The sequence below is a fragment of the Podarcis melisellensis genome (genome assembly GCF_964234715.1).
Source record: "Podarcis melisellensis genome assembly, chromosome: 16".
Taxonomy (NCBI): Eukaryota; Metazoa; Chordata; class Lepidosauria; order Squamata; family Lacertidae; genus Podarcis; species Podarcis melisellensis.
The window spans coordinates 8,774,143-8,789,034 of NC_138533.1; the positions used below are offsets into that span (position 1 = coordinate 8,774,143).

The following is a 14,892-nucleotide window of genomic DNA, read 5'->3' on the forward strand; positions in this document are numbered from 1 at the left end:
AGGTCAAGTTAAATGGACAAGGCCAGGCACAGGGCATTGCCAGCCATTTGGCTGTGGGCTGACCAGCATTCCCTTCCCTCTCTCCCCACAGCACGTTACCCACCCCTCAGAACAGCCTCTCCTCGTCAACCTCTGCTGGACGCACGTCAACTTCCACTCTCTTGGTGAGTAGAGGGAATGAGAGGGGAGAGTAAGGTTTTGGCGCCGGAGGTGCCTATTGGTGGGCTTGGAGTGCAAGTTTGTGTCTGTCTTCCCAAGACCCAACAGCGATCTGTTTCCAGGTACCCTTATCTGGGTCACACGCATGGTATAGCTTCTGCTTTGGCTGTGCCTTCTTTAAGGGCAAGAGCGCATTTATGCACACAGGAGAGCTCCGTTGGTTGAATTTACGTGAGGTTATACTAGAATCCCTCTCTGCTTTCCAAGAGGGAGTTGTTGTGCCTCCTATCGACAGAGGCGTCATGCCTCTGAATACCAGTTCCTGGGAACCGTGTGTGAGTGAAGTGGGCCTCCCATCGGCGCAACTGCTTGGCCACTCTGAGAACAGGGTGCTGGACTAGATGGGCCATGGGCCTGATTCTGCAGGACTCTTCTTATTTTGTTGTTATGTGCTAGTGTAGATTACAACAAAACAATACCCTTTAGATCAAAGTAAAACCAACCAGCCGTGCACAGAAGTCATCAGGTAACTTGACAGTTTTTAAGTGGGTCTCAAAACGTGATTCTGAGCTCGGATAAAAAGGTGTGACTTCAGCATATGACTGAGGCTAAATAATGATGATAGATAAACCTCAGGAAAGTAGTAGTAGTAGTAATAATAATAATAATAATAATAATAATAATAATAATAATAATAATTTTTTTATTTATACCCCGCCCTCCCCAGCCAAGGCCGGGCTCAGAGCGGCTTACAAGCAATAATAAAAACAAGTTGAATGATTACAACTTAAAAACAAGATTAAAATACAACATTAAAATATTGAAACACTAAAATATTAAAAGGTAGCCTCATCGCAGGAGGAGAAAGGAAAAGAAAAAAGAAAGAGGGGGAGGGAATCAAATTGGCTCCAAGCCAAAGGCCAGGCGGGACAACTCTGTCTTACAGGCCCTGCGGAAAGAAATCAGATCCTGCAGGGCCCTGGTCTCATGAGGCAGAGCGTTCCACCAGGCCGGAGCCAGTGTTGAAAAGGCCCTGGCTCTGGTTGAAGCTAATCTAACTTCCTTAGGGCCCGGGACCACTAGGGTGTTGGTATTTATGGACCTTGAGGCTCTCCGTGGAGCATACCGGGAGAGGCAGTCCCATAAGTACGAGGGTCCTAGGCCGTAGGCCAGGGAGTTGCACTGCTTGTCATGTGGCAGACAGAACTGCTTGGGGAAGATTAGTGGTTTATTCCCCAATTGCTCTTTGGCCCCTGGAAATATATGTAGTGGAACTCGCCCCTTGTTTCTCTCTGCCCCCGCCCCCATTCAATATGAGCCCTGTGTGATGTATAGGACTACATCCTGTGGGAGGGAATGAATATTTTGTTTCCCCCCCATATTATTCTCCGTGACATACTAGCCTTGTGTGTCTATGGGGCGTTTTGTGTGGAGGAGGAAATACTAAAAATAGATGCTCCCATAACTGTATTCTGAAACGAAACAGTCTCTCAACAAGCATATCGCCTCTGCCTTTGTTCCTGTTCTGCTGCGAGAGCTAAAGGGGTTGTAAGGCTTTGTTTTTTAAAACCAGGGATGGGGAACCTGTGACCCTCCAGATACGGGTGAGTTTCAGATCCCATCATCCCTGACTTGGCTAAGCAGGAGCAGGAACAGCTGAAGATGCAAGGTTGTCTGCTGGTGTTTGTAGATCTGTACGGTTGTAAATCTCTTGTCTCTGTTGCGTTTGGCTTCCCATCTAAGTTTGAGGCCTGCAAAGTGCATGCCCCCCAACATCCTGTCTAGCTTGCCCCGTAGCTATCCAGGAGGGCGGTGAGCGTGCGAAAGCAAACCCCTGAGCCGCAACCAGATGCATCCAGCTTAGAACCCGTGGCTGGCTGAACTGCAGTGCTCTGACATGCACCTTGCTGTGTGCGCCATGCGACTTTTCTGCACGGACACATCGGTCCCCGTCTTGCAGATCCTGACTTCCTCCCTTCCCCTGCTTCCCCTCCCGGTTTTTTGCAGCACACCAGTGTGGAGAGCGACGCCGGGCTCCATTCATCCGCAAGCACTTTCTCCACCTCCTCCAGCACCGTCTCGGCTGCGCCCCCCGTGGTCAGCGCCTCCTCGAGCCTGAGCAGCGTCAGCAGCTTGGGCCTGAGCCTCAGCGGCAACTCCACGGTGACCGCCACGACCCGCAGCTCTGTTGCCACGACTTCAGGTGCTTCCTCAAGACTCTAGGCCTGGCCAGCGGCTAAAATGCACGTGTGTGCATGAGAAAGGAGAGAGCAGGGCTGCTCCTTTTTAAAACATTGCTTTACATTCTGTTCCTGAGGCTGTTGATTCATATATACATTTCTGCTCTTCCCTCTTTGGACAGTGTCCCTCTCTGTAAGGCAAGGCAAATGCAATCACTTTAGCAGCCAGCCAAGTGGTCAGCTTTGAGCTCCCTTAAGCCTCTCTTCTCTTCTTTGAGCAGAGAGAGAGAGAGAGAGAGAGAGTGCTTGCCGGAGCCGAACTGGAGCTGACGTGACCGTCATTCATATAATATTACTATTATTTATAAAACGAGTTCATCCAAAGAGCCCAAGGCAGTTTACAGCAGAAAAATACAGAATGAGAATACAGTCGTACCTTGGTTCTTAAACTGAATCTGTTTCTGGAAGTCCGTTCGACTTCCAAAAATGTTCGAAAACCAAGGCGCGACTTCTGATTGGCTGAAGGAGCTTCCTGCACTCAATCAGAAGCCGCGACGGACGTTTGGCTTCCAAAAAAAGTTAGCAGACCAGAACAGTCACTTCTGGGTTTGCGGCGTTCGGGAGCCAAAATGTTTGAATCACAAGGCATTCGAAAACCAAGGCGCAACTGTACATAATAAAACAATAACAAATCACACACACATTTTTTTAATGCTATAGAATAATAATCAGTCTGGTTGAAGAGAAATGTTTTCACCTGGCGCCTAAAGATACGTAACAAAGGTGTTTAGGTGAGCCTCCCTGGGGAGAACATTCCACAAACAGGGAGCCACAGCAGAAAAGGCCCGTTCTCGTGTTTCCACCCTCCAGATATCTCATGGAGGAGGCAGATGTATAAAGGGAGGGGGTTTTAACAATGGAGAGTGCCAGCAGAGCTGTGCTTAAATGGGTTGGTTGATTCTCGCATTTCCTGCCCTCTTATAAGAGTCCAATTGTTGTTGCACTACAGTTCCTATGAGCCGTTGACCATTGGCTTCCTATGTGGGGCTAATGGGAGTTGTAGTCCAACAACCTCTTGTGGGGGGTTTGTCACAGGTTTGCCCCAGCCCTGTAATAAAGCAAGAAGTGGGGAAAACACTGTGAGCACCCTCTGTTCCACACGCCCTGAAGCATGGGTGCACCTTCATTGCATTGGCCGTCCAATCCCTCCTTTTCAGCTATGTCTAGTCCCTGTGACTAGCGACTAGTTTAGTTTGGAGCAGGACTGGATAAGGTAGCTGCTGCACTTGCAGGTCCCATCACCCCTGGGCATTGGTCACACTGACTGTGGCTGAGGGGAGCTGGGTCCAGCAATGCTTGGAGGTGCCCCTGGCATAGACTGTAGGATCACAGAGTTGGTACAGACCTCCAAAGTCATGTAGCCCTTCCCTCTACTGATGAAGGAAGTCCAATGCTAACAATACTGAGCTGAATATACCAAAAGCCTCGGTCCAGTATATCTGAAGGAGCGTCTCCACCCCCATTGTTCTACCCGGACACTGAGGTCCAGCGCCGAGGGCCTTCTGGCGGTTCCCTCGCTGCGAGAAGCCAAGTTACAGAGAACCAGGCAGAGGGCCTTCTCGGTAGTGGCACCCGTCCTGTGGAACGCCCTCCCACCAGATGTCAAAGAGAACAACAACTGCCAGACTTTTAGAAGACATCTGAAGGCAGCCCTATTTTAGCTTTTAATGTTTGATGCATTACTGTATTCTAATATTTGGTTGATGCCGCCCAGAGTGGCTGGGGAAGCCCAGCCAGATGGGCGGGGTATAAATTTATTATTATTATTATTTTATTTTATATAATTAATATAATATAATTAATATAATATAATATAATATAATATAATATAATATAATATAATATAATATAATATAAAACTGGCCAAAGTCAGCTTCCTATGCCCCTAAGCCAGGGATGGGGAACTTTCTGCCCTCCAGGTATTTCCAAACCACAACTCCCATCATCCCATACTGTTGGGTGGGGTTGATGGGAGCTGGAGTTCCGCAACATCTGGAGGGCCGCAGGGTCCTCATCCCTGCTTTGCACCTCTGCAAGTGCACTTACGTGGTCCCCGATTGGTTGGGACATGTGTCTAGGACAGGCGTGGAATACTTGTGGCCAGATGTTGCTGCACTACAACTCCCATTATCCATGCTGGCTGAGGTTGATGGGAGGTGGAGTTCAATAACATCTAGGGACAGCAGGCTTTGGACTTGCCATCTTCCGCACACAGAAGCTTGTTTCCTCCCACTCAGGACTCTTCCGTATCTAACATTGCCAGTCACACACTTTTAAAATTTTGGATTGTGCATGCTCTTTCTTAATTGTAAGTCTCCCCGCTTCTCGGTGCCTGTGGGAGAGGAGGGGCAGTGGTCCTGGGATGTCCGTAGTTAACTCTGCTTTCTCCCCATAGGGAAGGCTCCACCCAACCTGCCTCCAGGTGTGCCGCCATTGCTGCCGAACCCGTACATCATGGCTCCAGGGCTGCTGCACGCCTACCCGGTGAGTAGGGGCTGCTTTACAGTTCCATGCCAGTAGATCCTGCTTGGCTCTTGACCATAGCATGGCAGGAGGGACAGAGCATGGGAAATCAACCTGGAGTCGGTACCAGATGCAGTCAAAGCAGCCTCCAGCCTGCTTGTGTTGCAACATCTGACTCCGACAAAAAAAACAACAACCCACGACCTTTGAAATAATCCTGGTTTATGGGAAGCGAATCCCAACAAACCAATACAATACAATACGAAAATGAACGTCCCTTGTGAGAGACACGGGCCTCTCCCTAACCAGCTCCTTCTCTTGCAGCCGCAGGTTTATGGCTACGACGACCTACAGATGCTTCAGACGAGATTCCCCTTGGTGAGTTAAATTCAGCCCTCCCTCTGCCCTCCTAAAATAACATCATCATCATTGCTACTTAGAAAACATGCCGCCTCCCGCTGTTCTGCATTGCGTAGCAGGACACCTTTGTTCTTCTCTTGCAATGTTTGTAACACTTTCATAATGGAGCAGACTGGAATAATCTTAAATGCAAAACCCCCCGAATTAAACTGAAAATAGATTGTCTTTGTCAATGACATTTGTATGCCACCCCGTAACATCCGCTAAATGCTATGTGACATCTGGGAGTGGTACTTTGCCATTAACTAATAAACAAGCCCAGTTTTTGAACAAAGGTACTGTTTTTGGTCTTCTCCTTCTTCGCCTGCCCTTTTGGATATTGCTCTTGTTTTTCACAAGCACGCCAACCTTTTTACTTGGGGCAGATCCCCGCTGTGCCCATTTAAAGCAAAGGCTCCCCCCAAGGAATCCTGGGGACTGTAATTTCCCCCTCCCAGAGTCACAGCCTCCAACATCCTTAGCAGACGACATTTCTTAGAATTCTTTGGGGGAGGTCACGTGTTTCAAATGTGTGCTGGGGTTGTGTGATAGGAATTTTATGGCCTTAGATATTTGGTAATGTTCATAACCGCACATACATAGATCGGCACAGGAAGGCCAACCTGGAACCATTTTGATTCCTAAACTGAGCAAATGTTTTCTCTGCCAGGTCAAACTGGAAAAGTCTCCCCATTGTCTCTTTCCTCACAAATCCTGTCTTAAGGACACATTTAAGATATGAATAGGGTGTGAGCCTGTGACCTGGCCCAGGAAATAAGTATTTTACCACTACAAAAGAATGGTCAGGCTCCCCAGGCAATCCAATCAAGTAACTTGCCAGACAGGAGATAAACTGTGACAGGAGAAAAACAACATTTAAATTTCTGTGATGTAGGTGGGATGTATCTGAGGGGTGGTCTTAGGTTACACCCCTTCTGTGATGTATGCATAATATTTCTGGGGGTGGTCTTGATCTAGAGGATGGGAATTTCAAAAGTCTTTATAAGCCCTTGCACAGCATTTTTGTGGGTCCTCTTCCTCTCCTGTGTTTGAGGAGAGTACCCTGTTGCAACAGATCAATAAAGATCAAGCTTACTAGCTGCTTTGCTTCTCAATATTCTCTGGTTGGCCTCTGTTATTCTCTCCTACCAATAGGGAACCTATGTAAGAACTCTATATGGGCTCTTGGATACCCCGTAAGGGAAAAGGGCATATTTTTTATTTACAACAGTTGCATTCTGGTCCCTGGAGGCCAGTTCCCTCCTCCTCCTCCCCAGTCGAGATGAACATGCTTAGCTTCTCCTCCTGCCTCTCTTCCAGGACTACTACAGCATCCCGTTCCCTACACAGACCACCCCGCTTACTGGAAGAGACGCCAGCTTGAGCAGCAATCCTTACTCTGGTAGGAGACGGTTGGGGAAGGGAGTTGGATTTAAGCCACCTGGGAAGGGCAGTTCAGTTGTCATCCTAATCAGGCTAGTTCTGTAGGTTTCTGTTCAACAAACTTATTTCCAGTATTCATATCCTGTCCATCAGTCGAAAGAAGCTCTCCAAGGGACAATGCAGTTCCTTCCCTAAAAGACATGACACATGAAAGAAAGGGGAATGGGGAAGGGAGCGACGTGAACTGCAAAGCATGACGACATCTTACATTCTTCTTTATATAGAAAGATACCTGCTAGAACACTAACTTGGTGGCACCAAGCTAGGTCCTTTGGGTGGGTTTTTCTTGTGGGGGTGGGTTGCCACTTACCATATTTTTCTGGGTATAAGACGACCCCTATTTTTTTGAACCCAAAATTAGGAAATCAATATTTTAGGGTGGCCATATCTTTAGAAGTGAAAATCTGAACAATCGGCAGCGGCAAAAAGTTGTTCAGCCTTTTGGGGGAAATTGCCCTCAAAGCCACTGAGCTATTTTTTGGGCAAACCAAGACCCACCCAATCACCCTGCCAAACACCACACTCTGGCCCACCCAAGCCAAAAACCCAGACATTTGATGGACCCCTGTGCATTCACTATCCATGTAGAAGACGACCTGCAATTTTGGACTAAAATGGGGTTTTTTTGGTAGCAAAAAAAAATCGTCTTATACGCTGAAAAATACAGGGTATTTAAAGTATTTACAAACATCATTTGAACAGAAAGTGGAGCAAGGTGGTGGACAACACGCAGAGGCAGCTGTATCCTATCAGTAATGTGACGTAATCTCCCTGTGTTGCTGGAGGAGGGTGATGGCAAACTAGATACACACTTTTGCCATTGGGACGCTACGCTGAGACCATATAACACCGGTCTTGAAAGACCTACACTGGCTCCCAGTACATTTCCAAGCACAATTCAAAGTGTTGGTCCTGACCTTTAAAGCCCTAAACGGCCTCGGTCCAGTATACCTGAAGGAATGTCTCCACCCCCATCGTTCTGCCCGGACACTGAGGTCCAGCACTGAGGGCCTTCTGGCGGTTCCCTTGCTGTGAGAAGCCAAGTAACAGGGAACCAGGTAGAGGGCCTTCTCGGTAGTGGCACCCACCCTGTGGAACACCCTCCTATCAGATGTCAAAGAGAACAACTGCCAGACTTTTAGAAGACATCTGAAGGCAGCCGTGTTTAGGGAAGCTTTTAATGTTTGATGCATTACTGTATCATTATTATTATTATTATTATTATTATTATTATTATTATTCTCTCCCCTTCCCCCCCAGGTGACCTAACGAAGTTTGGCCGCGGTGACGCCTCTTCCCCCGCGCCGGCCACCACCCTGGCCCAGCCTCAGCAGAACCAGACCCAGACGCACCACACCACCCAGCAGACGTTCCTGAACCCGGCCCTGCCTCCCGGCTACAGCTACACCAGCCTGCCCTACTACACCGGAGTCCCGGGGCTGCCCAGCACCTTCCAGTACGGGCCAGCTGTGTTCCCCGTGAGTGCCGGCCTGCTGTGGAGCTGTGGGGCTGGGGTGGAGCCAGACCCGGCCGCTTCCTCCCAGCCTGCTCACTCCCCAGCCTCTTGCTTTCCCCAGGTGGCTCCCACTTCTTCCAAGCAGCACAGCGTCAACGTCAGCATGAACGCCTCGGCCACCCCCTTCCAGCAGCCCAGCGGCTACGGCTCCCATGGATACAGCACCGGTGAGTAGGAGGGGCGGCCACAAGAGTTGAAGGGAGGGCGTGAGATCGTCTGCAAGGGGCATCATTTGCCGTGGTTCCCTGCCTTGGCGAGGCTCACTGGGCGTTGGCAAGGGGCCAAACCTTTGGTGCCTTCAGCCCAGTCCTGCAGAACGCCCTGCTACTAGAAATCTTCAGGCAGGCCCTTCCATTGCAGCCTTTTAAATGCCTGCTGGAAACTTGGGTTCCGCCAGGCTTAGTATGCAAGCCAACATCTTTCAGCAAGAGTTACCGTGATTTCTGACTTTTAACTTTCATATATGGTTTTTGGGCACAGTTGTTGTAAGCGGTATACAGTGGTACCTCAGGTTAAGAACTTAATTCGTTCTGAAGGTCCGTTCTTAACCTGTAACTGTTCTTAACCTGAAGCACCACTTTAGCTAATTGGGCCTCCCGCCGCCGCGCGGTTTCTGTTCTCATCCTGAAGCAAAGTTCTTAATCCAAGGTACTATTTCTGGGTTAGCGGAGTCTGTAACCTGAAGTGTCTGTAACCCGAGGTACCACTGTATAGATCTTTTTATAAATATAACAGAGTGGTTCATTTTTAAAAATCGAGGCAAAAGCCAACATGGTTACTTCCAGATGTTGCAGGACACCAGCTCCAATCATCCCTGGCTATCTATGTCGTCCTATATCATAGGATTATATCATAGGATCAATCCTATATCATAGGATTATAGAGCTGGAAGGCACCCCAAGGGTCATCTGCAATGCGGGAATCTCAACTAAAGTGACCATGACAGGTGGCCACCCAACCTCTGCTTAATAACCTCCAAGGAAGGAGAACCTTCTGAGGAAGACCATTCCACTGTCGAACAGCTCTCACTGTCAGAAAGTTCTTCCTGGTGTTTAGCCAGAATCTCTTTTCTTTGTAACTTGAAGCCATTTGTTCGAGTCCTACCCTCCAGAGCAGGAGAAAACAAGCTTGCTTCATCTTCCATGGGACAGCCCTTTAGATATTTGAAGATGGCTATCATACCTTCTCTTTTCCAGGCTAAACATACCCAGCTCCTTCAACCATTCTTCACAAGGCTTGGTTTACAGACCCTTGGTCATCTTGGTCACCCTCCTCTGCACATGTTCCAGCTTGCCAACATCTTTGTTAAATTCTGCTGCCCAGAGCTGGACTCCAGGTGTGGCCTGACCAAGACAGAATAGAGTGGGACTATTAACTTCTCCTGATCCAGGACACTAGATGTTTGTTGATGCAGCCTAGAATAGCACTAGCCTTTTTTGCTCCTGAGAGTTGCCTTCTGGAGAACCAAAATCATCCGGGATTGAATGGACCCTGTGGTCTGACTTGAGACAAGGCAACTTTGCATGCTCATAATATGAGGGTCTGTTATAAAATGCTACGGCCATCCTTTGACTCGGGCATAGGCAAACTCTGGCCCTCCAGATGTTTGGGACTACAATTCCCATCATCCCTGACCACTGGTCCTGTTAGCTAGGGATGATGGGAATTGTAGTTCTAAACATCAGGAGGGCTGGAGTTTGCCTATGCCTGCTTTGACTCCTCAAAAATAGCTCCATTGGGTTGGTCCTCTTGATGGCCCCACATTTCTCCACAGATTCCAACAGATTCGTTCATTTGTAGTTTCATTTGCATGCCTCTTTCCAGCCAGAAGAACAGCAAAGAAAACAGGAGCATGTCTCACAATCAACCACTGCAAGAGCCATTTCATAACGGCATCCTAGCGGCAAATATAGCAGCATACAAAAAAAAACCCCAGCACGTCATTACTATAACTGAAACAAGATTATGTTAGCGTTAGACCTCCTGGCAACAGCAAAAATAACAAGGGAGCTTCGCAGTCTCACCTTGGTCCCAGAAACACCCTTTCCGTTGTGTTGCTCACAGTCCCTCTCCTGCAGCAACTTTCAAGGCTTCCAGAGGCTGCGGTTGGGGTAGCTGGGAACTCCCACCCTGGTTTTGTTCCCAGATACAGACCCTGCACCACTTAATCAGGAAAGCAGACACAGACACGGCGATAGTTAGGGCCTAACACTCTGAGGTGGCGCTGTGGGTTAAACCACAGAGCCTAGGACTTGCTAATCAAAAGGTCAGCGGTTCAAATCCCTGCGACGGGGTGAGCTCCTGTTGTTTTGTCCCTGCTTCTGCCCACCTAGCAGTTCAAAAGCACATCAAAGTGCAAGTAGGTAAATAGGTACCGCTCCGGCGGGAAGGTAAACGGCATTTCATTGCACTGCTCTGGTTCGCCAGAAGCGGCTTAGTCATGCTGGCCACATGACCCGGAAGCTTTACGCCGGCTCCCTCGGCCAATAAGCGAGATGAGCGCTGCAACCCCAAAATCATCCGCGACTGGACCTAGTGGTCAGAGGTCCCTTTACCTTTAACGCTCCAAGGAACTCCGTCTGCATCAGTATGGTAAAATAAGCATCTGGCCACCGCGACTACCTGGGCATTCCAGTGACAGAGCAGCACTGCCAGATTGTGAACCTGCTTCTTCTGGGGAAGACAACTGACCAGTTTCATGGACACGGGAGCCACTCTCCCACAGTGCCTCCCTCTTGCCAGGAGACAAGCTCGGCTTGTTTTGCTTCTTGCATCTCTCCACTGCATCCAAGCTGATGTGCGCACATGTACACCAAAGCAAGCCTTTGCAACATCATGATATGGCTAGGAGGCTGTTCTCGCCCTCAAATCGCTCTGGGAAGGAGCTAGGGGAGGGGAGCCAGGAGGGGAAGAGTTTAGTCTTTGCATGCAACCGACCAAGCTAACTGCTAACGCCACTTTGTCCCCCCCCCTTTTTTTACAGGTGTGTCAGTAACATCCAGTAACACAGGAGTGCCAGACATCTCTGGTTCTGTTTACTCCAAAACACAGGTTGGTGCTTCAATGTGGGAGGTGGCTCCTGAGTGTCCCGTGTGAGGTTTGGGTGCTTGGCTGCCTTTCAGTAATCCAGTTGGAGCGTAGGAGCAAAGGAACTGCCCCGGTTTCCCCACCAAAATCGCCTCTTCCACTGCTGAGAAACGAAAATAATACAGTCACAAAAAACGGGGGAGGCTCCTGAAAAAGACAGGCAACTCGTTTTAGGTGCAACATTTAGTCGCGCCTAAAACGGGTTGCCTGTATTTTTTAGTCACGCCTAAAACGGGTTGCCTATATGTTTCAGGACCCCCTCCCCTGCTTTTTGTGATTATATTATTTTGTGCATGATTGTGAACATGCACATAGCACCGAACCCCGAAGTGACCCAGAAACATCAAGAAAGACATCATTAAAAGAGTGGAGCAGGGGCAGAACGAGGTGTTTCAATTGCACATGATTTCACGCAAACACGCAGTGACCCAGAACGCAAACCCCACACAAATCAAGGGTTGCCTGCATACATCTTGGGAGTCAAAGGCCCATGGGTAAAGAGATGTATCTTCAGCATTTGCCAGAAGCTGTATAATGAAGGTTCCAGGAGCGTCTCTGTGCGGAGGGAGTTCCACAATTTTGGGGCTGCCACAGAGGAGGCCCACACCTTGGCCAGCCCCTCCCTGATCCTCCTGAGGGAGGCAAAACTACCGAGCAGGTCCCATCTAGAGAGTCTGTAGGGCGGGATCTGGTCTTTCAAATATTTGGGGCCTGAGTGGTTTAGGGCTTTAAACGTTTAACGTGAGCACCTAGAATTGGGCCCAGAAATGAACTGGCAACCTGTTTTCAAAGAGGGCTTGTGTGTGATCTGAATGGAACCCCAGTGGGTAATCTGACAGCTGCATTTCAGACCGTTTCTGAGTCACTTTCAAGGGCAGCCCCATGTGGAGCCCATTGCAGATGGCCAGATATTGCTGCACTCCTGACTCTCATCATCCCTGACCATTGAGCCACTCTGTGACTGTTGCAGGGACTGATGGGAGCCCAGCAGCATCAGGAACTGGGTGTGGGGTGGTGACGCAGGTTCCCTGCCAGCGACACAGGCATAGCTGTCAACCGTCCCTTATTTGGCGGGAAAGTCCCTTATCCCAGCGCCGTGTGCCGCTGCTGTCCCTTATTGATGTCCCTTAAATTTCCTGGGTTTCATGCTCGCCCACTTTGGGAGGGAAGGAGTGGCTCAGGGTCGTCCACTGTGAGAGAGAGCGCATGCTGGCGCTGTCGTCCTAGTGTGAGGAGTTCCATCGTCCCTTCCCCGCCCGGGGGGAGGGAGAGAGACTCTTGCCCACGCTGCCCGCGAGCCCGGTGGTGGCAGCTGAGGAGGCGGCCTGGGGGAGGAGGAAGAGTAGGGGATGGGAAGGGACACAGAAGGGCGGCGCTTCAGCGGCCGCCGCAACCACCTCATGCCGGATTGACAGCATCTGTCAATCCTACCAATGTATGCAACTCTCCACAACAGCAAAATCCCTTATTTTGGCTGCTGATCCCTTATTTTTGAGGCCGCTGGTCCCTTATTTTTAAATCTGTAAGTTGACAGCTATGGAGATAGGAGACGCTTGGGGTAGAGTTCCTGTCCCTAAAGGCCCCTCTGTGTGTATGTGTACCCAGCAGCAGTCGTTCGAGAAGCAGGGATTCCACACCGGAACCCCCACGGCCTCCTTCAACCTGCCGTCAGCGCTGGGCAGTGGCGGCCCCATCAACCCTGCCACCGCTGCAGCATATCCGCCGGCCCCGTTCATGCACATCCTGACGCCTCATCAGCAGCCGCACTCCCAGATCTTGCACCACCACCTGCAGCAGGACGGGCAGGTAAGGGCGGGTCCCAATACACCTTCCCTCCTTTGGGCAACCACCACCTGTCTCCAGGTCCCTCCTCCTCCTCCTCCTCCTCCTCCATCTCCATTCCCCTCATTGCACAGAGACGTAAAACAACACACCTCATGCACACGCAGTAGGGAGAAGGCCCTGGGATACTTTTCTAAGAGGTGCCTTGACCGCCCCATCTACTGGTTCGTTAGCCAGTACACTTCTCCTCTCCTGCCACATCCCAGACTCGTCCTTGCACACTTGGGTCCAGGGGGGCTGTCATAATGTCTCCTTGTATTTTCCATATCCTGGGCCTGCCTCCACCTTCCCAAAACAGTCGATTTTGTACTTCCAACGCCAGCAGGAAGACCAGGTAACGAACCTCTTGGAAGGGGGTGATTGCTTGCGCCCATCCTGCTGCGCTCTGGTGGCCGTGCTCAGTCTTTGCCGTAGGCTAGGGAGCTGGAGGGAACCTTGCATTCCTCCCATGTGTGTGCCGGACTCCAGCCTCCCATCGTTCCTTCCTGCCCGTTGACCGGAGGCTCCTAGGAGTCCAGCAGAACCTGGAAAAGACTGCCAGTACCCCCAGCTCTGCCCCAGACAGATGTGGGCATAAAAACACAACCACACACACACAACACGCACAGGGCGACGGACCCACAGAAATCTTCTTTCCCTGCTCCTCCCTCTGTCCTGGGGCTGGTCGATGATGAACCAGCCTTGCACAGGCTCTCTAGGGAGAACGGAGCAAAGGCAGGACGTGTTGGAAGTGAGGCAGCACATCATGAGCAGAATCGGAGAGTTTGAAGGGACTCCAAGGGTCATCTACAGCACAGTTAAAGGAATTCCAGGCAGATGGCCAAGCAATCTCTGCTTAGAAACCTCCAACAAAAGATCCAAGCTGTTCCACCATCAAACAGCTCTTTCCACCAGGAACGAGGCTGGACAACTAAGTTCCCTCTGGATGATGCTGATTAGCAGTTCCCATCATCCCTGAACATAGTTCTGGGATGTTGGTGGGAACTGCAGTCCTTCAGCATTTAAAGGGCACCACGTTGGCTATCCCTGGTGATGAGCTTTAACCGTGCACTGTATTAAGAAGCACTTGCTCCCTCTACCAAATTGTGTCGTGTGCAGTGTGGATTCCCCGCCACAGAATACCAGGATCCAAGTCGGCTCGATGAATAAAATCAAATTACCGTATTTTTTGCTCTATAAGACTCACTTTTTCCCTCCGAAAAAGTAAGGGGAAATGTGTGTGCGTCTTATGGAGTGAATGCAGGCTGTGCAGCTATCCCAGAAGCCAGAACAGCAAGAGGGATTGCTGCTTTCATGCGCAGCGATCCCTCTTGCTGTTCTGGCTTCTGAGATTCAGAATATTTTTTTTCTTGTTTTCCTCCTCCAAAAACTAGGTGCGTCTTATGGTCTGGTGCGTCTTATAGCGAAAAATACGGTAAAAGCTGTCCAGCTTAGGTCTCCCACCTCAGATCTGAATGGCCAAGCACAGAGATACGCTGCAGGTGCCGTTACGCTCAGCAGGCAGAGCTGTCCAGACTATTGGCTATGCTTTGAGAACTAATAGCAGCTGCTAGTGTCTTGCCCCGCCAGGTCGTAAAACACTTCCACGTCAGATTTTGCAACTAGAATTGGAGTACCTCGCTTTCCCAGTCTACCCAACGGCACAGTAGGATTTGGGACATCACAGGGAGTGTTTGTGGCAGTTTGCTATGGTCCTTAGCCATTGGTAGCACAGTCCAGACTCTTCCCTCTAAAGTAGAAGGA

General features: G+C 49.8%; 1 protein-coding gene across 17 annotated transcripts in view; it reads left to right on the forward strand.

Annotated features, from left to right (window-relative positions):
• UBAP2L (ubiquitin associated protein 2 like) overlaps positions 1-14,892 on the forward strand; it is a 47,670-nt gene that overhangs the window by 31,112 nt on the left and 1,666 nt on the right. For 6 of the 17 annotated variants that reach the window (XM_081891353.1, XM_081891354.1, XM_081891357.1 and 3 more), the window contains 10 exons: positions 92-164; positions 2,167-2,362; positions 4,795-4,883; positions 5,187-5,240; positions 6,582-6,663; positions 7,965-8,182; positions 8,282-8,387; positions 11,204-11,271; positions 12,913-13,113; positions 13,448-13,483. In XM_081891353.1, coding sequence (XP_081747479.1) covers positions 92-164; positions 2,167-2,362; positions 4,795-4,883; positions 5,187-5,240; positions 6,582-6,663; positions 7,965-8,182; positions 8,282-8,387; positions 11,204-11,271; positions 12,913-13,113; positions 13,448-13,483 — 1,123 coding nt within the window. The remainder of the gene's footprint in view (positions 1-91; positions 165-2,166; positions 2,363-4,794; positions 4,884-5,186; positions 5,241-6,581; positions 6,664-7,964; positions 8,183-8,281; positions 8,388-11,203; positions 11,272-12,912; positions 13,114-13,447; positions 13,484-14,892) is intronic. The other 11 variants (XM_081891355.1, XM_081891341.1, XM_081891347.1 and 8 more) reach the window with 4 other exon arrangements.